At 41.3% G+C, this 23,450-nt stretch overlaps 1 protein-coding gene across 2 annotated transcripts in view; it reads left to right on the top strand.

The window, feature by feature from the left end:
* The window catches only part of ARMC10 (armadillo repeat containing 10), a 166,115-nt gene that overhangs the window by 59,171 nt on the left and 83,494 nt on the right, over positions 1-23,450 (top strand). For both annotated transcript variants that reach the window (XM_086967345.1, XM_086967344.1), the window contains exon 3: positions 3,976-4,110. In XM_086967345.1, coding sequence (XP_086823471.1) covers positions 3,976-4,110 — 135 coding nt within the window. The remainder of the gene's footprint in view (positions 1-3,975; positions 4,111-23,450) is intronic.

The following is a 23,450-nucleotide window of genomic DNA, read 5'->3' as shown; positions in this document are numbered from 1 at the left end:
ACGTCTGGAGGGTGTGGAACCCCGGTAAAGAACAATATACCCACACCTCGTCGGCTCACCTCACCCACTCCCGTATAGACCTGCTCCTGATGCCTGCGACGGACTGTCAATTAATGTCCGTGGCGGCTATATTGGCCAGAGGGATCTCGGATCATTCCCCCGTCTCCCTCCGTATCGGGACCTCCCCTGTTGGCCCACGTGCAGTTTGGCGACTGAACGCCTGGTTCCTGCAGGACTCTGCACTGGTGGAATCACTCGGGCAGGAGCTGCAACACTATTTTTCGACTAATAAGGGCTCGGTTCCCTCACTGGGGACGCTGTGGGAGGCCAGCAAGGCCGTGGTTCGGGGTGTGGCCAGAAGGGCTGGTCCACGCAAAACGTATGGAGCAGGCCGCCCAGCTCGTGCAGCTGGAAGCCAATGCAGTGCAGTTGGAAGGAACCCAATTGACCTCTGAAAATGATGACTCCTCTCGGCAGGTTACACTGGTCCACGAAGAGATTCCCCGGATCTCGCTGGAGTCCGCTAAAATGCTCTGGCGCTCTTCAGTTGCATGTATCTATGGCTGGGGTGGTTAAAATCGCAAATTACTTCACAACCTAGTGTCCTATCCCAAAGTTAATCTCATTATTCCTGAGATTCGGACGGACACTGGGATCCACCATGTGACGTCCAATGCCATTGCGAAGACTTTCTCTGGCTATTACGCGCCCCTCTATGCTGCCCCCCCTCCTTGTGCTCCCCTGGCGGACTTGTTGGCGAAGACTGGTACCCATCAGTCCTTCCCCAGACTGTCTACGAAACTCTGGACCACCCCTTTACCCCAGAGGAGATACACGGGGCAATCTCACTGTTGCATTCAGGCAGGACGCCTGTGCCTGATGGCTAACCCCCAGGAGTACTACGCGATCTACCGTGCTGAATTGGTTCCCCATTTGATGGAGCTGTTTAAACATGTAGTGTAAGAAGGGTCCTTCCCACCTGAAACCGATGTGGCCACTATTGTGGTCCTCCCAAAGACGCAGCCGCCCTCCCTTGATTGTGCAGATTACCGCCCAATCTCACTGATTAATATGGAGGTAAAGAATTTCGCACTGCGGTAGCCCAGCAGCTCAGTCCACTCCTGCAGGACTTGCTCCATCGCAACCAGTGCGGGTTCATGCCTGCTGGGGGTACCCAACTTTGCATTTGCCGCCTCCACCTGGCTCTGGCTCAAAGTCATCGTCTGACCCCATACCTGGCACTGCTTTTCATCGATTTTGAAAAAGCATTTGATACAGTGGACTGGAGCTACCTTGAGGACGTGTTGGAGAGGATGGGTTTTGGCCTTCCTTTCAACGCCTTATCAGGGTCCTTTATTGTAACCCTAGGGCTTGTGTCCTCATTAACGGTGAGGTATCCGGATGGGCACCCGCCAGGGATGCCCGCTCTCGCCGCTTCTATTGGCATTGGCGATGGAACCCCTGGCGGCGCTCATCCTCCAAGACCCCCTCATCCGTGGTTGGACCTGGGACCAGAATCAGACTGACAAGATAGCCCTATAGACGGATGACATCCTGCTTTTTCTGGCGGACCCAGAAAGCTCCGGCCCCAGATGCCTAGAGGCCCTTTCCGCTTTTGAATGGGTCTCTGGCTTTCGACTTAACCCGGTGAAATCCACCCTAGACCCTTTGCACTCCTCCGGGCGTGCTTTGATTAGCAAACAAACATTCCCCTACGCAGACACTCATTCAAGTACCTAGGTGTGTGGGTATCCCTCCTGCTGGAGCTCGAATGGGCCCTGAATGTTGCCCCCTTAGTCAATAAGGTGAAGGCGGACCTCAAGAAGTGGCAAACCCTCCCCCTCAATCCCCTGGGCAGGAGTGCTCGCTTCAAAATGATGATCCTCCCCCGCTTCCCATACATTTTACAAAATATCACTATTCACCCCCCGGGTAGCTGGTTCTGTGAATTAGATGGCATTTTCACCCGGTTTCTATGGGGAGGAGGGAGGCCGCGAATGTGCATTGTGCACTGTCATATTCCCCCCTTTGACAGGGGCACGGGGTGACTAATCTCCACCTCTACTACCTGGCCATGAAGCTCATTGTGATCTACGACTGGTTCCCGGGTGGCTGGTCCGACCCGGCGTTCAGGGTGGAACTCAGGGCGATGGACTTCATGCGGATCTAGGCATTTCTGTATGGCTGCCCGGTGCCGCAGGCTCTACCCCCTGTCACCAGGACAGTGCTCATGGCCTGGCGTACAGCCCTCCGCCATGTGCAGTGGGACCGGAGGCTCACTAGGCAGACGCCTCTGTGAAGTGGGGTATGGCTGCGGGAGGTCTCGTCCTTACGGGATTTCCGTATCTTGGATCTCATTGGGATCTCGCTACTCGGAGACGTGTGGGTGGGAGATCACATTAGATCTTTCGCAGACTTACAACAACGCCTCGCCCTCCTCCCCTCCCAATTTTATAAATATTTACAACTCAGACACGCCCTCCACACTCATATTCCATCCCCCACCTCTTTCCCGGAATTCAGTCCCTTAGAGGCCCAGGTGATGATGGGGAACCTGGGTAGGGGGAGGGTGTCTCGAATTTACCGATCACTGGTGAACAACGGCCCTGCGTCCTTAGATCGGCTCCGGGCCCGCTGTGAGGGGTGGCTGCGTCCCCTGGAAGAGGCGGATTGGAGGGACGCCCCTCATGGCTCCCAAAACGTTGACAACATCCTCCAAGTTACACCTCCTCCAACTTTATTACCTCCATGCGGCATATCTCACTTTGGCGCGCCTTTTTAGTGCCTGCATGCGATCCTTCCCAGCCTGCGCGTGCTGTGACCATGCTCCAGCAGATTTCTATCATATGGTATGGCAGTGTCCTGCTCTGGCGTTGTTCTGGTGAGGGGTGGAGCTCGAACTCACGCGGGCCCTCGGGTGGGAGGTCCCCCACAACCCGATGAGCCTGCTTTTGGGGGTGTTTGATGGCCTTGACGGATCCAGGGCGGATAAGCGTTTCCTAGGGACAGCAGTGGTAGTGGCGAAGAGAGCTAGAGCAACGCTCTGGTCCCAGGCCAAGTCACCAACTGTGTGGAAATAGAGGAGAGGTGTGGATTGGTGCGAAGCCCAGGATGAACCCTTCCTTGAGGCCCGGGGATGTCCCGAACTCTTCGGCAAAGTGTGGGGTAAATGGTTCAATTTGTTACCTGTTTGAGGGGTCCGACTAAATCTTGTACTTGCATAGTAACATGCGAATGTCACACTCACTACATTTGGGCCTCAAATGTTTTTTGTCGGCTTTCTTTGACTGTATTTCATCTTAATAATGTGCTTGATCTTCTACCAATTAATTTATCTGTTACCAATAAAACCAATAAAGTTGATTAGCAAAAAAAATATCTGCCAGCATGCAGGCTTTTACAACCCAGTCCTCTAATTTCACCCAATACATATTGACTTCTGCATATTAACCTTGCCTGCTTAATGTCCGTTCTTCGCACTTCTGATTTAGAAAGTACCCAAACACTAGTTAATACCAGAATTTTAGGCGCTATGATTGGACCTGCCTGTGTATATATTCCACCCAGTATGCTCATAGGTATTAGGGGAACAACCCATTTGTTCACTTTCCCAGCTTTTATAAGAAATGCTAGTCATTTTCCTAATTCATGTTTTGTTTATTACACTTAAAAATATCACTGTAAAGTAGAATTCTATATTCTGTTTTGACTTGAGTCTAATCTTTCCATATGCTCAAGGTTTACACTTACATAATCTGGTGTGAATGCAAATAATATATATTACTAAAATAGCACTCGTCAAAAGTGTGCACGGATGCATTTTATAATTACCACAAACATTATGAATTTTTTCAGTCCACTATTCTTTTTCTCACATCTGGCTGCTTTCCTTCGTTGGGTAAAACAATCAATAGTGTATAATACTTCACATAAAATCAAATTTCTAATGTGCGTCTCAATATATTTTCCTTTTAGGATCTTATTCGTAATTTAGGGGGTCTTCCAGTAATTGCAAACATGCTTTCAGATCCTGTTCCTGAAGTCCAGGCACAGGCTTTAAATGCGCTGAACAACTTGAGTATGAACTTGCGCAATCAGGAACAGTTAAAGGTAAGCAGCATTATAAGATTTGTATAGTTTAAGATTGTTTTTGGTTTATTTGTATAAAAGACAATTGCAGATAAAGATGGAATCGAGCTGGCAGTCTCAATTCAGTGTGTAGAATGGAAGCGGAATGTAATATATGGTAACTTAGATTTTTTTACGACAAGGCTGAGTTTATTCTGTGGATATGTATAAGTGTTTTCTAACTTCTAAAACCGCTTGTATTCATTAGAGACAATTATTAGGTTGTTGAGATACCACTACCTGAAAAACGCTCCAGTTGTCTCTCCTAGGACGGCAGGACTCTTTAAAATGATGGCACTACCATGTTTCCTATATGCCCTATAGAACTACCCAGACCTAGTCCCATCAAGATGTTTTAAAGACATTGAAGCCACACAAAGAGACCTACTATGGGACGGGAAACCACGTATATCACTCCATAAACTAACACATGGTTGGTATGATGAGGGTTGTGCCCTCCCCGACATTAAAAAATACTACTGGGCAGCGCATCTCTCCGCCATCAACCAATGTACATACCGCAGTGGTGACGATTCCGCCTATTGCATGGACAGGTGTATTCTCCAGGGTGGAAATTTTACGAGGGCGCTTTACTCTAAGCCACACAAATATCCCCTTACAGGGCCTACAAGACACTCGGTCCAACTTTGGCACATGGTAAACCGCAACTTGGAGTGGGCCAATAGACTCACGCTCGCGACTCCACTCTGGGACTCCGAGTGTCTGGGTACGTTGGGTCGGACTAAAGGGTTCGACAAATGTTATTAATAGGGCTCTCCCGCATAGGAGACCTCTGGGGACTGCACAGAGTGGTGTCCTTTGCCTCACTACAGCAGACACGAAATGGCAGATTTGGAGTACTTTAGATAGCGCTCTGGACTAAATGGAGTGTGTATCATGGGAATGTGTGTGAGCCCCCATGTGTCCCCTCCTTTGACGAACCACTAATACCCTGATGTAAGTAGAATGTGAACACCTTAGTACTGTCCACTATCATAATGTATGACACTGCTGCCTGACGACCACAATGTAACACAATAATTAGTAATGATCTCTTGTATGTAATGACCATTTACTTGATTGTTCAATAAAAAGAATTATAATAAAAAAAATTATTAGGTTGTCAGCTACCTAAAAACAGAAGGTGTTACACATCACAATTGTCTTTCTGTTTTGTATTCATTACTGAAAAAAATCTTCCTTAAATGTTGGGTTCATGTAATTGTCATTCATGATAATGACGCTAAAGGAAGGTGCTAGGTTGTGCTTATTATCATCTCTCATACATATAGTTTTTACTGAGTTTGGGGTCCATTTAACTTATTGATAGTGACTACAATTTCTGCAATTGTTTTGTCTACATTGGAACCTTTCTCCCCCCAGTGAAGAAAGATAATTTATTAAAGCAAGTTAGATTTTTTTAGCGATCTTTTTTCTAGTATTACCATTCCTCCGTGGTTCCATACTAGCAGCTGTTTCCTTGGATAAACAAAAATCATTTGTCGGTGTTCATAGGGTGTTTAACCATGCCTTGAGAATGGTGTGAAGTTTGCTCCATTTTCATGGTAATGGTTCACCTTCTGTATATAATACTCACCTTTCCATTGAACTAAATAACTCTGAAAGCTCATATTTTATTCTGTATTGTCATTTATTACCTCTTGAACCATATCGTGATCATAAAGTTTTCATGAAGTTGTAAGCACAATTGTTTTGTTTTTTATAACTACATTTATTGGGTTTTTACAAAAATAATAAGGCAGAAGCACCGCATGAACCACCATGGCCAGAATACAATTCCAATTGCAGATTGTTCTTGTAGGAAGCTGGCTCTGTATATACAATACCAAAGTAAGGTATAGTGTGCCGGAGTCCAGTGGATCTCCAGAGGTGTAGCAGAGGCTACATTTGATCATTTCTAACCGCTGTATCTGTGGTAGTGTGGTCACACAGTTAGGCTTATCAGGAGGGTGTGTTAAGCATTTATTGTATTCACTCAGACAAGAACTGAGAGCACAGACTCAGAGACTGAATCCAGACCAATTAGGTAAGTATAAAAAAGGTATACCTATGTTTTATGTCTCCAGGAGGAAGTTACAGCTTATGGCCAAGTGAGCTGTATAGAGGGTCCTGGTTTCAGAAGTAGGTAGTGTCTGTATTCCCACTATTTTCTGATTCCGAAGAACAAAGGGTTGCGGCCCATTTTAGAACTTTGGATCATCAATCTCTTCTTCAAGAAGGAGAAGTTCAAGATGCTCACTCTAGCTCAGGTCTTGTCTCCCCTAGACCAAGAAGACTGGATGGTAGCGTTGGACCTGCAGGATGCGTATTTTCACATCCCCATCCTGCCAGATCGCAGGCGTTACCTGTGGTTCAAGGTAGGCCACGAGCACTTTGTTTGCTGTGCTCCCCTTCGGCCTTACCAGTGCCCCTCGGGTGTTTACCAAGGTGGTGGCGGTAGTCGCAGCTCATCTCAGTAGGTCAGGGGTGTCAGTCTTACCCCTACCCCAACGACTGCCTGTGGAAGGTGTCCTCGCCCCAGGCTGTCGTCTCTCACCTTCAGATTATGGCGGACCTCCTGCATTCCCTAGGTTCTTTATAAATGTGCCAAAGTCACACCAGACTCCTTCTCAGATGCTCCCTTTCATCAGAGCTATTTTGGACACAGTGCAGTTTCGGGCCTAACCTCCTGAGCAGCGAGTCCAGGATATTCAGGTTATAATTCTGGTGTTTCAGCCTCTATCCTGGATTTTGATGAGGCTGACTCTGAGGTTGGTGGGCTTCCTGGCTTCCTGCATCCTGTTGGTAAACCATGGCAGGTGGTGTATGCGGGCTCTGCAGGGGACTTGAAGTTCCAGTGGGCATAGGATCGGGGAAATCTCACTGATGTGGTCCAGATTTCAGAAGGAACTCCTAAAGATCAACAGTGGTGGATGAAGAACCGCGATTCGATCAATGGCAGACTCCTCTAACTTCCCCAATCAGATCTCACAGTTGTGACAGATGCGTCACTTCTGGAATGGATCGGCCTTCTGAGAGCGGTGGAGATCAGGGGACACAGGTCTCTGGCAGAGTCCGGGCTCCACATAAAGTTGTTGAAGCTTTGAGCAATTCATTTGGTATTAAAAGCATTTCTTCCGTCTGTCAAGGATAAAGTTAGTGCAGGTGTTCACGGACAACACCACCACCATGTGGTACTACAACAAGCAGGGCGGGTGGGGTCATGGACCCTTTGTCGAGAGACCCTACGTCTCTGGACATGGTTGGAACAGCAGGGCATAACCCTGGTGGTTCAACACCTGGCCGGTTCTCTGTAGGCCAGGGCAGACAAACTCAACCGTCTTTGCCTAGCGGATCACGAACTGCGTCTGCAGTCGGAGGTGTTGGAAGGTCTCTTTAATCAGTGGGGAAAAACTTGGTTAGATTTGTTCGCCTCCTAAGAGAAAGCGCAGTGCCAGCAACACTGCGTCCTGGAGTTTCCAAGGCGGCTATCGATCTGCAATGCTTTTCCTCGCGAGTGGAGCTCAGGCCTGCTGTACGCCTTTCTACCCATACCACTCCTGCCCACGGTTCTGAAGAAGATCAGGAATGAACGGGCCCATGTCATTCTTGTGGCTCCGGACTGGGCGAGGAGAGTCTGGTATCCAGAGCTTCTGAAAATGAGCACTGATCCTCCGAATCAGGCTGCCCATTCGGAAGGATCTTCTGTTGCAGCAGCAGGGAAGGGTGCCCCATTGAACCTGTCAACACTGCGCCTCCATGCGTGGAGATTGAGCAGTGGCAGTTGATGGCTTTTGACCTACTTCCTTAAGTGAGTAATGTTCTTTTGGTGGCCAGGCGGCCCTCCACTAAGACGGTACATGCCTGCTGTTGGTGGAAATTTGCAATATACATTATACACTGTACATTATACTGTACAGAAGGTACCATTGAAACTCTTTCTGCTTCTCTTTCCACTGTTCTTCTATTCATTCCAACCCTGGACTCTGCGTTGGGTACTCTCAGGGGTTATCTTTCTGCTCTATCTGCTTTTTTTGCAGCTGCCAGACCAACGCTCTCCCTTTAGCTCTCTCATTGTACATAGGTTTTTGAAGGGGCTAGCTCATTCTTTTACGCCCATGCCCTTTGCTATGCCACAGTGGGACCTTAATTTGGTTCCAAAAAGTTGTTTTTCCAAAAATGCATTGAAGTGATATCCACCTCAAAGAATAACAAAGTTATTTAAATGGGAAATGTGATTTGAGAAGAAATAGGAAAAAAGGGAGAGAGGAAAAAAAAAAGGAAATAGATCTGTTCCCACGCCGTGCACCAAGTTCATAGTCGTGATTCCTTGACCTTAAGCAGTACAGTCACTAACCTTTTTCAAATTACAAAGTTTCCGTAGCTATACATGTACTTGATTCCAAATGGTTTGTCAAACAAAGAACGATTAAAACCAGCAATCTGTGAAAAAATATATAATCACAGTATCTAAAAAAATCCAAATTGTCATAAAATAAGAGATTGTCCATGTTCTGAATAAGAAATTATTTTACATATAGAACTACCGATACTCACTTCTTGACTTTTAGACGTCGTCCACCTATTTTCTTATTCTGAATTACCGGAGAACTGCCTGGTCAGCTAGTTCCAAGATTATGTCATAAAGTTTTCTAATGGGCAAAAGATGGAGAGAGTGTGCATTACGTAACCCCTCCCATTACTCCATTAAGTTAAAATAAAAAATGTTTCCACACATTAGCTATACCTGTATTGAGTTCCAGATTATACGTGTTAGTGACAATATTCTAGGTCCGTAAAGGTATGATCTGAATTGTATTTGTCCCCGTTGGAAATATCCTCATATCATCAAACTAATTCTTGTTTCCCCCAAAGAGCAAAGATAATCCTGTAAAGATTTGAGATAATTGTTTGAACCGACTTATACGTGATTATATCTAGCAAGGCAAAGTCTATCATATTCCCTATATTGTAGCTTTACTTTTAAGGTCTCTAGTGTGAGACACACATGTATTTGCTTCCCAACGGGCTGTGATAGGCCCCTAAAAGATAGAAATTTAGAAGAACATAACGTGTTAATTCGTATAGTACGAATGATATCCAAGGAAATTCTAAAGTATAAGATCATCAAAAACATGTATATCAATATTAGCAAGTCAGTGCCTATATCGCTGAACAGTATCAAGGGGCTCCTTCAAGTTGCCAATGTAGTCGCCTCTCGTGAGGCATGGCGCCTAATCTATACTCCTATTATAACATGAAAGATTTTTCTTAGGCTACTTTTGAGAAAATAGTATCTCATGTTACATGCTTTGGTCCTGACATGAAGCATTACTATCACCCGAATCACAAAAATTAGGTAACTTCTGCCTGCTTAGAATTTAATCCATTCACAAATTCTTATATGTAGCTGCCTCTATTTATCGGAAAATGAAGTACTGAGAATGATACAGAAGCCTCTCATTGCCAATAAGTAAATTATGTTAAACTGTATTATGTTTGGCCAAGATAGCCTGGCTGAATGCGCGAACGAAGGGGGCATTGTCAGTATTGTTATGTCACTCACCCGTGTTCTGTAAGAAAATCCAAAGGCGTGGGCTCAGCAGGACGCGTCCAGTAGAAGACCAAAACCACATATATGTCATCAGTGATATCATGAGTGATGTCATTGACCATGTCATGAGTGATGTAATATGTGACGTCATCAGTAGTGCATTGGGGGCAAGCAAGTTATAGTTAGCTCAACTAACTATAACAGGCAAATTTCTCTGGTTTTATATGAGTCAAATGTCCAACTAACTATAACGTGCCTGAAAACTATGGTTTTTTCAGTGAATTTCTAAGGTTTTTTAAATGCTCATTTCTAACTATAACGTCCCTGAAACCTATGGTTTTTTCAGTGAATTTCCAAGGTTTTTTTAAATGCAAATTTCTAACTAGAACTTCTGTAAAACCTATCGTTTTTTTCAGTGAATTTCAAAGGTTTTTTAAATATTGAACTACTATTGTGCTATTTGTCATTAGTACTTTTTTTTCTAACTTTTCAACTACATAAAATAAACTGCAAACCTGCTATGTAATGTAATATATTTCACAAATTACAGAGAGTTTTTCAATAATACAAAATAATTTAACATTCAGAAAACAAATGTTCTCCCTTTTTTAGCTGTCATCAGCTACTACTTAGCTTCACTATTCATAGTGATGTCAGAGTAATTTCATCATAAACAGCAGGGAAAAAAACCAATCAACTAGATTGTTAAAAAAACGAAATTCCTAATTCTCGCAAAAATAATACAAAATCAATCCAAATAACATATCCAATACTATTTCCAATCTTCAAATCTTCACTTTACTTCGTAGTTTCTGTTCATATTTTCCCAATACGACAAATTATGTATCAAAAATGTCGCTTTGAATGCATCCAGAATGAATTCCTTCAAGTAGCTGTACACATTCCCTCTAGGCCGAATGATGTATCTAAAATCTTTGTTTCAGAAATATCAAGTATGAGTTGGGTAATTCATAAGGCAATCTCGGTTTCATTTCCTAGTGTGTATTGTTGCAGTGACTCCAACCATTATTACACTTTAAAAAAACAGTATAATGTCCACTTGTGGTAGTACTTTCAACATGGAAAACAATAGCAACTATTGCAAACGTTTTTCTAGAAATAGATACTTGACTAGCAACAACATGTTTAATTTTGCTTTCCACTTTTCTTCCATTTGGTCTACAGCATTGCAGCATTATAATCAAATGTTTTCCATATCTTTGTAGGCATAATTTAGGTAGCATTGTTGATTTACAACGAGAACAGTTCATCTCGTGATCATCTTCTTTTTCTAATTTGGAAAATGGTACAGATTTGCAATCCGGTATTGTTAAATATAAAAATAGTTCTCTGTCAACTATAGTGCTTGAAGTTAATGAACACTGTTTACATTTATGTTCCCATTTGTAACTGAGTCTAAATAAACTCTCAATCTGAATACCTTCATCTTCTAGTACTCCAAGCATAACTATCAGAAAATCTTGTGCATCTTGCTTTATATTAGCATTGAACGTTAAAGATACAGTACATGTATCCAACAGTTAGCGAATACCAGAAGCAGAATGGATCTTACTTCTATCAGTTCTCAATTCTTGAAATAAAGTACAAAGTGCAGAACATAATCTTTTTTCCTGACTTTCCATAATTTCACCAAATCAATCAATCATAACATTTGTATAGCGCATTACTCACCCGGCAGGGTCTCAAGGCTCTTGGGGGTAGGGGTCCGCTATTGCTCGAACAGCCAGGTCTTGAGTTGTCTCCTTGAAGGCGAGATGGTCCTGGGTCAGTCGAAGAAGGATGAGGAGGGAGTTCCATGTCTTGGCCGCCAGGTAGGAGAAGGATCTGCCTCCGGCGGTGGCTCTTCGGATGCGTGGTACGGCGGCGAGGGCGAGGATTGTAGAACGTAGCTGGCGGGTGGGCGTGTAGAAGGTCAGGCGGTCGTTGAGGTACTTGGGGCCCAGGTCGTGGAGAGACTTGTGTGCGTGGGCGAGGAGCCTGAACGTGATCCTCTTGTTGACGGGGAGCCAGTGTAGGTCCTTCAGGTGGCCGGAGATGTGGCTGCGTCGGGGGATAAACATCTTCAAGATAAAATATAACGTTTAGAATAGCATTACCATAGCAGTTGACAACAGAAGCATTTTCTAATTGGTATCCGACAACATCATCACTTGTTTGTATTTTCTGCTTCTTTACATCTTTTCTTTTCTCTTGATTTTGTTTCTGCTTTTGAACCATAGTTGATTCTTCAACATGTTTGCATTTTCAACACACAAAACATTTCTCATAAATAGGATATTCACCTAAACTTGGAGCATAAAGCCTTCTCAAACGATTATATTCTCTTACCCAATGAACATCAGTACTAACCTTCATCTCATCAAAATCACTTAAATACAAACCAGACAACGTTCTAACTCGAGATAATGCAACATATACCATTCCCTCTTTAAACACAGTTCTTCCTACATCTACCAAAGCATTATCTATAGTTAAACCTTGAGATTTATGAATAGTTATTGCATATGTTAAACAGAAGGGAAACTGTTTTCTATGAACATACAAGTCTTTTACAAGCAAAAAACGTGCAGCAGAACGCGCAGTCTGTCTCACCTCTGTAATCTGATCAAATTTAACTTTAAAGAATTCAATTCCATTTCTATTTTAATATTTCACAAAATCAACAACTTTCCCCATTGCTCCATTTACTAAACCTTCTTCTACATTCAGATTACGCTTCAAAATTACCCGACAGTTTAAGTTTAAACATACATCTAATTTTTTTTCTAAGCCAGTTTTTGATACAGACTTTTCCAATGAATCCAATTCAGTCTAGTTTTTCTAAAAGAACAATTGTTATTCCTTGATGCTCGATTTTATCAATAGCTTCAATGTGAACTATTTCTTGATTTTCGAATTTCATAATCTCTCTATTAAATGTATAATACTCTTCCACTGTAGGCATTAAGTAAACTATAGAATTTTGTCCTTTCATTTTCTTGTACATTACTTCTGCTGGTGTGTTTTCATTTGTAAACAAGTTCTTTAGTAGACAACTTGTTTAGCATGTTTGCTTAGAAAACCAATTCTTACATCTTTTAGAATATTTGCATAATCTTCATCTCTTGCTTGTCGCATATTCTGAGTGAGTTCTTTATATTCAAAATGTAACCACAGATTCACATTTCCAATACTTCTCAAAGATTTCTTAGTGTCTTCATGGAGAAAAGTTTTAAACACTGGTTCTCCTTTTACAGGAGTTAGTTGTAGAAGATCTCCAAATACAATTAAATGTTTTCCTCTAAAGAGAATGTCGTAATCTGTTTTTAATACCTGTTGCATTCTTAAGTGTACAAAAGCAAGCATTAAGTTTGAGACCATGCTCACCTCATCAATAATTAAAAGTTTCATTTTCTTCAGCACTCTTGACACTTCATAAGAAGCTTCTCCAGACTACTTCTGATATTCTAATTTATTATCATGCTCAACTGGTAACAACAATAATCCATACAAAGTAACTCCTTTAACATTGTGTGCAGCTAATTCAGTTGGAGCTGTTACCACAAAACATAAATGTGAACCAGTCGTTTTTTGAAGATAACTGGTCAAAACTTTAACATTTTAACTTTTTACATTTACCTGTCCCAGCTTGACCACTGATGTACATCAGAAGAGGTTTAAAAGATGAACACACACATTCTTTTTTTTCATGCAACAAACCATGTTCTATCCGGTCTCTCACTTGTACATATATTTCTTTCTGTTCAACATTTACTTGTTCTTCTAAGTTTTCTGATGTAATATTCTCCTCATGTGCTTGTTGCATTGCAATTTCGACTCCATGCATAGCAATCGCTGCTTCATTTTCGAGTATTGGTTGTCAAGGAGGATCTTGACTACATGGTCCACTACTTTGACTATCTTGAGAACTTTCATTAGCTATTTCAGCTTTAATAGTCTTTTCCTGTTCAACTTCATTATTCAACATTTTAAAATTTGTAGGGAAAATTGTACATGCAATGCTATCTTTACATGCATTAAAATAATCTTCGTAGCAGTCAAAGTCTCCAAGTAATTCACTTTCGCTACGCCAATGTTTAAACTGTTGCAGAAGTGCTAAATAGTAAAATTTTCATTTATCTGGAGTTTCACAACTAAGTTTCATGTGGTTTATAAGGTTGCCCTTTGCATGTTTTACTAAACAACCATGACATCCAACTACTGCATATTTTCCTTCTTCAAAATTCTGTTTAACATTTCTTTTGACATAGCTGTTCCAGATGTAAACTCCTTTTCGGATAGTATGTGTCCAACATATTAGTTTTAAGAATGGCTGTACTGTCTGGTTCATTTACTGCTAATTGTTCAATTTCTTCAAATGATTTCAACACTCTATTTCATTTGCAGGCAAGACCTAAACTTACCCAAATAATTCCTTGTGACTTTGAATATTAACTTGAACAGCACAAACGGTCTGAACATTCATAGGTTCCAATTTCTCGGTGGGAAAGCATTTTCAAAGTAAAGCTGTGCCATTTTTCTGCTAAGGCTTTTCTCTTGTGCAATTTCTTCCCACATTTGTTTCATCTGTTTTTTCTGGGGTTTTTTTGTACTATGTAACATAACATGCAACAGCAATTGAGTTATCTGCAACATACTGGATGTCCATTTCACATTCCGCATTTTTTTAAATGACTGGATTGTAGTCATTGATATACTTTGACACTTCTGTTCTTTTTAAGTTGTAGGTATTCTTTGGAGATTTCTGAGTTATTGTGTGCCTTACAGAAGAAAAAAAGAATTTACTGTTCCTTTACAAATGGCTGGACGGGGAAATCCAAACAGACATTTGGTGTAAAATTTTCCTTTAGACTTGTATTTTCTTCTGCAATACTTTCCACAACTGTGACTTTAGAAACGTAAAACTTGCTGTCTGAAGATTCTATCTCCTTCTTCTCTTGGAATCTCACATGTCACATACTGTTCGATGAAAGACAATACTGTTTCATCCGAATTATAGTTTGAAAAGGATGGACAGATTGAATTAGAACCGACTCATATGTATTCAATTCTGCCAGTTTCTCCGGAATAGCTACTAATTCTAAGTTATTATGTACTGCATTTTGTTCTCTTCTAATTTGTTGTAACAATATTTACATATACATTGATCATGACCTAACTCAAATCGACCTTCCACCAACAAGTAAGTTGCAAATTCTTCCCACTTACCATTGTTCTCCTTTTCACTTTTCAAATAAAAATCAACATTCCTAGTTTGACTTTTATAATGAGTACGTCGACAACAAACACAAACATAGTTAGGTATTTCAGAGCACACTACATTAAACTTTCCAATTTCTTCTTCAAACTGATCAGTGCTAATCACTTTCCCATCTCCTCCAACATCTGTAATTGTCAAACTTTCACTTTCTATGGACTGCTCTTCTGAACCATAATATCGCATTTCAATATCATCACACTTTTTTTGAACATCTGATAAAGAACCATGTAAAAAACATGTATTCAGTTCACTTAAACATAATGCAGGACTTTTTACACAGTACAGTTTCCTTACAAACGTCCGCATTTACGAATGGTGTACTGCTAACACCCTCAAGTAATGAAAAACTATTTTACATACTTTTCTTGAAAGACAAGCCAGAGAATGCCAATGCTTCTCAATATATTTTCTTACATTACATGGATCTAGGCCTTGTAACAACATAATCTTCAGTTTAATATTTTTCTGTGTATATTCTCGTAGCAAATTTCACATTATATCAATAGATTCCTGTTGAATACTACAAATACTGCTACAACCCCACTTATACACAGGAGCTTGTGGACGTTTCCCTTGCATTTCTTCAGCTATTAACTCTTCTTCACTTTTACCAACCATTTCCTCCTTTGGAAGAGGACAACCATCCTGAACTTCGTAGCAACGACCTCCAGTATCAACTGCAAATGGTAAACTATTTTCCTTGAAGTAACTTTCCTCATTAAAAAAAGGCTCACTAGTAGAAGTATGTTTCGAATGTTCACTAAAGATTTTGCAAAAGTTAGTTCTGTTCACGTGTTTTTCTTATTTTTTGTCTTTCAACACTTTGTCTATTTTATCCAACACTTTGATTCTCTTAAAAATCAGAATGAATAACTTCTGTTTTAAATTGAAAGCAGTATCCACTATACTTTCAATATGCTGCTTCTCTTTGAATTGCAGCACTTTCTTTTTATATTTGCAACATGTTTTCATTAAAATTCTGAATCACTCTAGATCGAGAAAGTCTCTGACGAATTTCTTAAAATTGCTTTTGTCTCCGAGTAACAGATACTGTTTCTTTACCATGTTTCCTTTTCCTGGTATTTGAAATTGAAGTCTGCTTCTCCTTACTTGAAAAATTCTTCTTTTTGCTTTGTGTGAAGCTTTTTTCATTAAATGTTCGTAATATTTTTTTCTGAAATTGTCTAGTGTTTTTACTAGAAGAAACTGTTTGTGTACTACTCATTTTTTTCTAATTGAAAATCTTTCCTTGTGTGCAAATATATATATTTTTATTCTTTCCTTTTTTTCAGTTCTTCTAGGCATTTTCAAATTTTAATCCAAACGAGAAAAAAAATCTGAAAAACAAAAAAATAGATTCAATTATTTTTTACATCTGTTCAATATGTTAAAATAATAACATACAATTACATAAGTTCTACTGATGGCTTTCAGAGGCACTGCTGCAACATGATGGACAGGGGAGCAGTAGGATGACGGGTAATGCCATAGAACATACAGCAAGTATTTATTTAATTATTGACATACATCTTTAAAATGTATATGTTACTGCACTACCTCATACTTTTCACCTCTCCACCCCACTCCACCACCCCACAGCACTCCCTCTGCAACCCACCGCAGACAACGTTATAGATAGTATTTAAAAAAATTGTAATCTATGTACTTAGGATGATATTATCAACCAAACAGCACACACAGAAATTACCTTTATTAGCCTAACAATTTTATCTACAACTTTGCAAACATAACACTGCACCCAGGGCTTTAAGGGGGAGGGGTCTGTGGGGGTCTGAGCACCTGCAGTTTATTTATGGAGGCCTCGAAACGGGTCTCTATGGGGCTCTATTTTCGGGCCTCGCAAAGGTACTCCGTAGTTTTTTTTTTTTATTGCACTGCAGTGAGACTGTAAGAACATGCACATTGCTCACTACTGAGAAGTGGAGACATCATGCCAGGCGAGTCGTATTGTGGGAGAAGGGAAACCCTTTAAATAGAGCCATTTTCTCTCAGGATTTCCCTTCTCTTTTTGCAGCGCAGGAGCAACATCATCGTGGGGTGATTTGCAGAGAGACCACCAGGCGTTCAACGCGCATTGCCCCGGACTCCCTGAGAGCGCTTCCCGGGCGCACACACATAGCCGCACCCGAGTACTTCAAAGGTCTTCAAAAGGCCAGTTGCTTGTAAATGAGGCTCTGTTCTTTTTCACCCCTTTTTAGAGCCCCTACATCCCCACTCTGCCTATTGCTGAAAGAATTAGCCTCCCCCGACATTTCACTCTGGTTGTGCCTCTGGAGACGACCACAGGCAGCCAATTCCAGCACGACCCTGCTCTGACCTTTCACAGTGTCTTGTTTTAGTGCTACGAAAACACACACTTTGCCTGGCTCACTTAGTTCTCACACCCCCTCTTTAATATGAAGATAGTAGCTTTGGAATTACCTTTATATTTCTATACTGTGCTTTACATGGAAATATAGAAGTGCAGGTTCTCCCCACCCCAAATTAGCTGTCTGGTATACTCTCTAAAATGTAAGAACTACAGGTATTCACTATCTGTCAGTCACGGCCAATTTAAGCCAGTGTTCCTATATAGAACTGGACAAAATGTTATCTTTCTAAATTAACGTCTTACACTGAAAAGCTGATTTACATTTCTTTCACTGGATCAACCTTTGTTTAAAACACCACCAGAGAAGGGTGGTGAACTATGCTCCACAAAGGCCAACTCAAAGCGTTCTTGTTCTTTATCAGAAACATCTACCTGTTAATGCTTATCGCCAGCCTTTTCGACCCCTCAAGAGTCTGGGTGGATGAGTATAATACGCAGTATTTAGGATCGGACGGAAGGTGCTCAGAAATAAGGACAGATGGTTGAATAAATGGAGAGTGGATGCATGGCCAGATGGATGAATGGATAGCTAGATGAATGGATGGATGGATGGATATATGGATGGATGGCTGGATGAATGCATTCTTGGACCAGTACTTAGGATAGACGGCTGGGCTGATAGATGCTTAGGATTGGTTCTGGCACAGATGTATTTATGGATATATGGGCGTATGGCTGCATGGATGGCACAGTGCTTACCATAGGCGAGTGGGCTGATAGAAGCTTAAGATAAGTGCAGGGACAGATGTATGTACGTAGGAATGTATGGATCAATTAAAAGATGGTTGGATGGCGCAGTGCTCAGGATGGATGGATGCTGGGCTTTAAGTGGGCCGGGCCCGAGGACCGGTAGCCATTTTCACGGAGCTTCGAAATGGGTCTCTATTGGGCTCTATTTTCGGCCCTCGCACAGATAGTCAGATTTCTTTTTTTTTTTTTTATTGGACTGCAGTGAGAGCATGCACATCGATGTACGCATGCTCATTTTGTTCACAACTGAGAAGTGGAGACATCATGCTAGGTGAGCCACGTTGTAGGAGGAAGGGAAATCCTTTAAAGAATGTGTTTTCCGAAAGTAGGATAATTGGAGGGGATTTTCTTAAGCACACAATGCTACTTATCTTGATTTAGACCACACCCCTACTTGGATAGCCCACATCCCTTTAAGAGGTTTGCCCTGCCTCTTTCAGAGCACCACCAGTTTTTTTCCCCACTTAAAGCCCTGACTACACCATAGTAACAAAGAAATGGTCCATTTAAATCTACAATGGCACCCAGTTTCATGATTTGCCATCAACGCTGGCAGCCTTCTACCACAGTGCAAGAGTGTCTATCAGCACGAAGATTAGTTATCCACAGAAATGTTGTGGGATTTGCGTACCTGTCTGCTGGAACACTCCTCACCAAAAGATATTAAAACATGCAAATTTGCGAGTAAAACATATACCATACCATAAAGCAGTTCATAAATGGGCCCACTGCCACTAGACCGCCCTCTTCCCCATCATTGCTTAACCTTACGAAATCAAAGAAAAAGCCCCAGCAAACCTGTTAGAACCACTATAGCAATACAGGAACTTAATTTCAACAAGTGTCTGCCGGAACGCTCAGCAACAAAAGGTATTAAAACATGCAAAGGTCCGGATAAAACATATACCATGCCGTAGAGCGGTTTATAAATGGACCCAGTGGCACTACTTCACCTTTACTAGCTATACATGTGCATGTTACAAATGTGCATGTTCTAATCAGCAACATACCCACCTCCCCCCCCCCCCAGCACTCCCATTAGCGCCACTATAGCCATACATAGACTTAATTGCAACAGGTGTCTGCCGGAAGGCTCACCAACAAAAGGTATTAAAACCTGCAATTTTGCAACTAAAACATACACCATACCATAAGATGGTTTATAAATAGTCGCAGTACCACTACACCACCTCCACACCTTCCCTTGCTTAACTTTACGCACTAAAACAAAGAGCCCCAGCAAACCTGGAAGCGCCACTATAGCCATACAGAGGCTTAATTTCAACAGATGTCTTCCGAAACGCTCCTCAGCAAAACGTATTAAAACATGCAAATTTGCGGGTAAAACATATACCATGCCATAGGGCACTTTATAAATGGTCCCAGTGGTACTACATCACCTTTAGTAGCTAGTCATCTGCACGTTACTAAAGTCACCAACATACCCACCTCCCCCACCCCCACCCTTGCTTAACCGTACGAAATCAAACAGAAACCCCCACCATTACTAGTAGCGCCACTATACCCATACACAGGCTTAATTTTAACAGGTGTCCGCCAGAACACTTATCAACAAAAATAATTTAAATATGCAAATTGGCGGCTAAAACATAAACCATCCCATAGCACAGTTTAGAAATGGGCCCAGTGGCACTACACCACCTTTACTAGCTAGCCATCTATATGTTACTAAAGTCATTTAAACACTTTGTAGAGTGTATTGCAGGGGATGAAGAGAGTAAACAAAGTTGTAATTTCCAAACTTTTGATATACCGTCCCTTTACTATATGTATATTAAGGACATTAAATGCAATGAAAAAATTGATAAGTGTCTCAAAAGGGATAGTAAAGCTGAGCACCGCTAAAAACCCAGACCACTTAAACACCTACGTATATTCAGCACAGGGACACAGCCTGACAAATAGTATCACTTATAATCACATGTAGTTTACTAATGTCAAGAAAGTCATACTGAAAATATACCGCAAATTTTCATTTCTTTTTTATCTCTCACACATTTATAAAACATCTCGTCTAAAGAAACACTCCCCAACCACTTCTATTTCATAAAAACAGACAATCATTCATACGTTTACTACCATATATTTTAGTATATCTACCTTTTTATTATTCACTAGTCAGAAACTACTAAAACTATTAACTATACCCAAATGCAAACCAGAAAGTATGTTCATATTCTATCTCAACCTATGATCAAATGATTCAAACTATGCTTACATAAAAAAAGGAACATATCACTTTTACTATCTCCACCTCCTCTCCATGTAATCTCCAAACACTGTAGACAGCCTCACAGTACAACAACCTACCTCGACTTATATTCAGTTTACCTCTCACTGTCAAAAATGAGACCACAACCTGTCCACATAACATTTCTGGCTTTAGTTGTATCGCTTTTAACTTAATAACACATACATCTCCTACCCCCCCCACCCCACTATTCCCATAAAAAGTATAATTTGCAAACTTGGGACATTTTGCTTATCTCGCCTGAATACATTAGCAAACCCAAATTAACGCTGTACCTCATTTTCAAAACCATACAGTCCTTTGTAGATGACAAAATACTAAACTTGTGAAAAATTCCTAAACATATATAAAGTACTTATTTAACAACAGGTCAAACTTTATGCATATTTTATAACCAATATAAAACACCACACTTTACTAACAGTATATTATTTTGAAATAAAAAATACTTTTAAACTTACAAATATCACCTCAAACACTTAATCACTACTACAGAACACATAACACACCTTGTTCATTTCTACCTCACCTTTGTAGTTGGTATACAGATTGCAAATGTCACACACGCATGGAATTCATTCTTTGTCACACAGTACATGTAATGCACCACTTTCATCAAGAATGGAACCGGTAATGGCACAATTTCTCAGTCACTCCAAATCAGAATACTTAATTCCTTCAACGACATTCCAAAACTTATCTCCATTGGTTATTTTTGAATTTTCCATACGAAACGCTTCTTCATATTCCGCGCCACATACAGAAGTTCAACCTATTTTATCACCAAGCTTCCTGGAACATTCTACGACACCTGCAGGTTAAAAGTTCCTCAAATTCTTTTAACCTAACGATATAGGTCTGCAACATTTTCTCGAAAATTTAACGGCACGTGCAGGATAAAAGTTCACGATAGGGGTCAGTAGTTCAGAGGCTTTATCCCCGAGTCCGGCAGCAGCTCAGCTCACGCCCCCAGCACCATCAGATCCCTAGGAGTGAGTATTCTGCACTTTACGTGCAAATTTACCTTTGCACTCCCTGTATAACACCCCCTAAGCACCATACACAAGTTACAATGTTCGAAACAAAAGTTCCTCCGAGTAGGTATAACTGCATGCTGACACTACTTGGACAGATGTAGCACAGCGGGCAGAGGACATGACTTCACAGCATATGACACACAGTTTGGACTCATGCTTTCATCCCCGAGTTCGGCAGCAGCTCAGCTTAGCAGCTCGAGACTCTAGACAATACCTCACATATTTTCCGTACCCCAGGACTTTCAGACCAGTACAGGTCAGTAGTTCGTCCTAGTAGGTATAAAGACATGCTGACACTACTTCCACAGGTGTGGTGCAGCGGCCATGGCACATGACTTCACAGGGTAGGACACACAGTTTGGGCTCATGCTTTAATCCCCGAGTCCCGCAGCAGCTCACCTTAGCAGCATCAGACTCTAGGCAATACCTCACTTAATTTCTGTAGCCCAGCACTTTCACACCGGTAGGGGTGAATACTTCGCTTCGCACCCCCTCTATAGCACACCCTAAACACCCCACAGAGGTTACAGTGCTCCTACCCTCCTCTTTCCTACTTTTTTTGCCCTTTTTTCCCCTTACTCGCTTCAAGGGAATCACAAAATGGTGGCCAACACTTACAACACTTCCTAGTTGCAACCGCTCGCAGCGCTCGCAACCAATAAGCAGCAAGCTCGTGCTCACAACACCTCAGCCAATCAGATGGCAGAATTCCCAAATATCGATATCTGTAAATTTCGATATTTCTCAAAAACTACTGAACGGATTTACACCAAATAAACACAAGCGTGCTTTCTAGACCCAGACCCTTCTCCCTGCCAAATTTGTGGTAATTCCGTTCACCCGTTCAACCTGTAGCCTTGTTTAAAGTTTCCTATGGAAATTAACATGGAGAAAACGCGTTTTGGGATCCCCTTTTTTCTTTGCCCCCCCCTTGTCGAATCACCCCCAAACTTTCAACATAGGAGCTGATATGAACAAAGAATTAGTTTGGAAAATGTCATGAAGATTCATCAAACAACGCCAAAGTGATAAGCAAAACAAAAAATGTTCTTCCTAAGGAAACTTGTTCCTAACTATAACTACTTACTGGCGACTGCCAGTAGGTAAAATATATATTTTCGCTCCAAGACCCCATACACGGAGCACTTGCGGACAAGTGCTGAAATCTCAGTGGTGCATCCGCAAAAATTTTCACACCTCCTTTTTCTTTCTTAAAGAAAAGCAGCACTCACGGGGGCAGTTGAATAAAATGTATTAGCAACGCAACAGATGTGTTTCATCTTGCGCCTTCGCCGATGCCTCTGTTGCTTTGCTAATACATTTTAATCAACTGCCCTGTGAGTGCTGCTTTTCTTTAAGAAAAAAAATGAAAAAGGAGCTGTGATATATATATATCCCTTCTGCTGAATTTAACAAATTAACTTGTCATCAGGACCTACACCTGCTATACTTGGTTTAGCTGGTTTTGCTGCTGTTTGAAGTGCTGTACCTCCACGGTGCAGTTAACTGCCTATGGTTGATTGTATTCTGTTGTGTTGCTCTACTGAAATACAATAGAATAGATTTGAACTCTAAAACCTCAGACGCCTTTTTATTATTATTTGCATTTTGTCTTTAGGCAGCACGTGTCGCTTTTTTCAAGCTATTTCTGAAAGGCTGTGTGTAGTCTTTTTTAATAATAATTATAACATCTTGCGTTATCAATGAGTTAACGTATTTTCGTTTATAGGGGTAGCGTGCTTCAGCTTTTTTAAAGTTATTTCTTTGCTTTTCATCTGCAAGGCAGCTTGTGTCACTTTTTCATTAAATCTTTATAACATCTTGCATTTTAATTGATTCATTGTGGTTTGTTTAAAGAGACAGCGTGTGTAGCCATTTGTAAGCTCTGAAATAATGTCCATTATGGTTTTTAATTTCTTGGCTTTCTAACTGTAAGGTAGCACGTGTTTTATGATAAACATATTTTAGTATTTTTCTTTATACTGCAGTATGTGTTGCATTTTGTAAGCTTTAAAACAGTCATTTATTTTCATACA

This window comes from Lissotriton vulgaris, chromosome 1_1 (assembly GCF_964263255.1).
Source record: "Lissotriton vulgaris chromosome 1_1, aLisVul1.2, whole genome shotgun sequence".
Classification (NCBI taxonomy): Eukaryota; Metazoa; Chordata; class Amphibia; order Caudata; family Salamandridae; genus Lissotriton; species Lissotriton vulgaris.
This window is presented reverse-complemented; position numbering and strand designations above follow the sequence as displayed.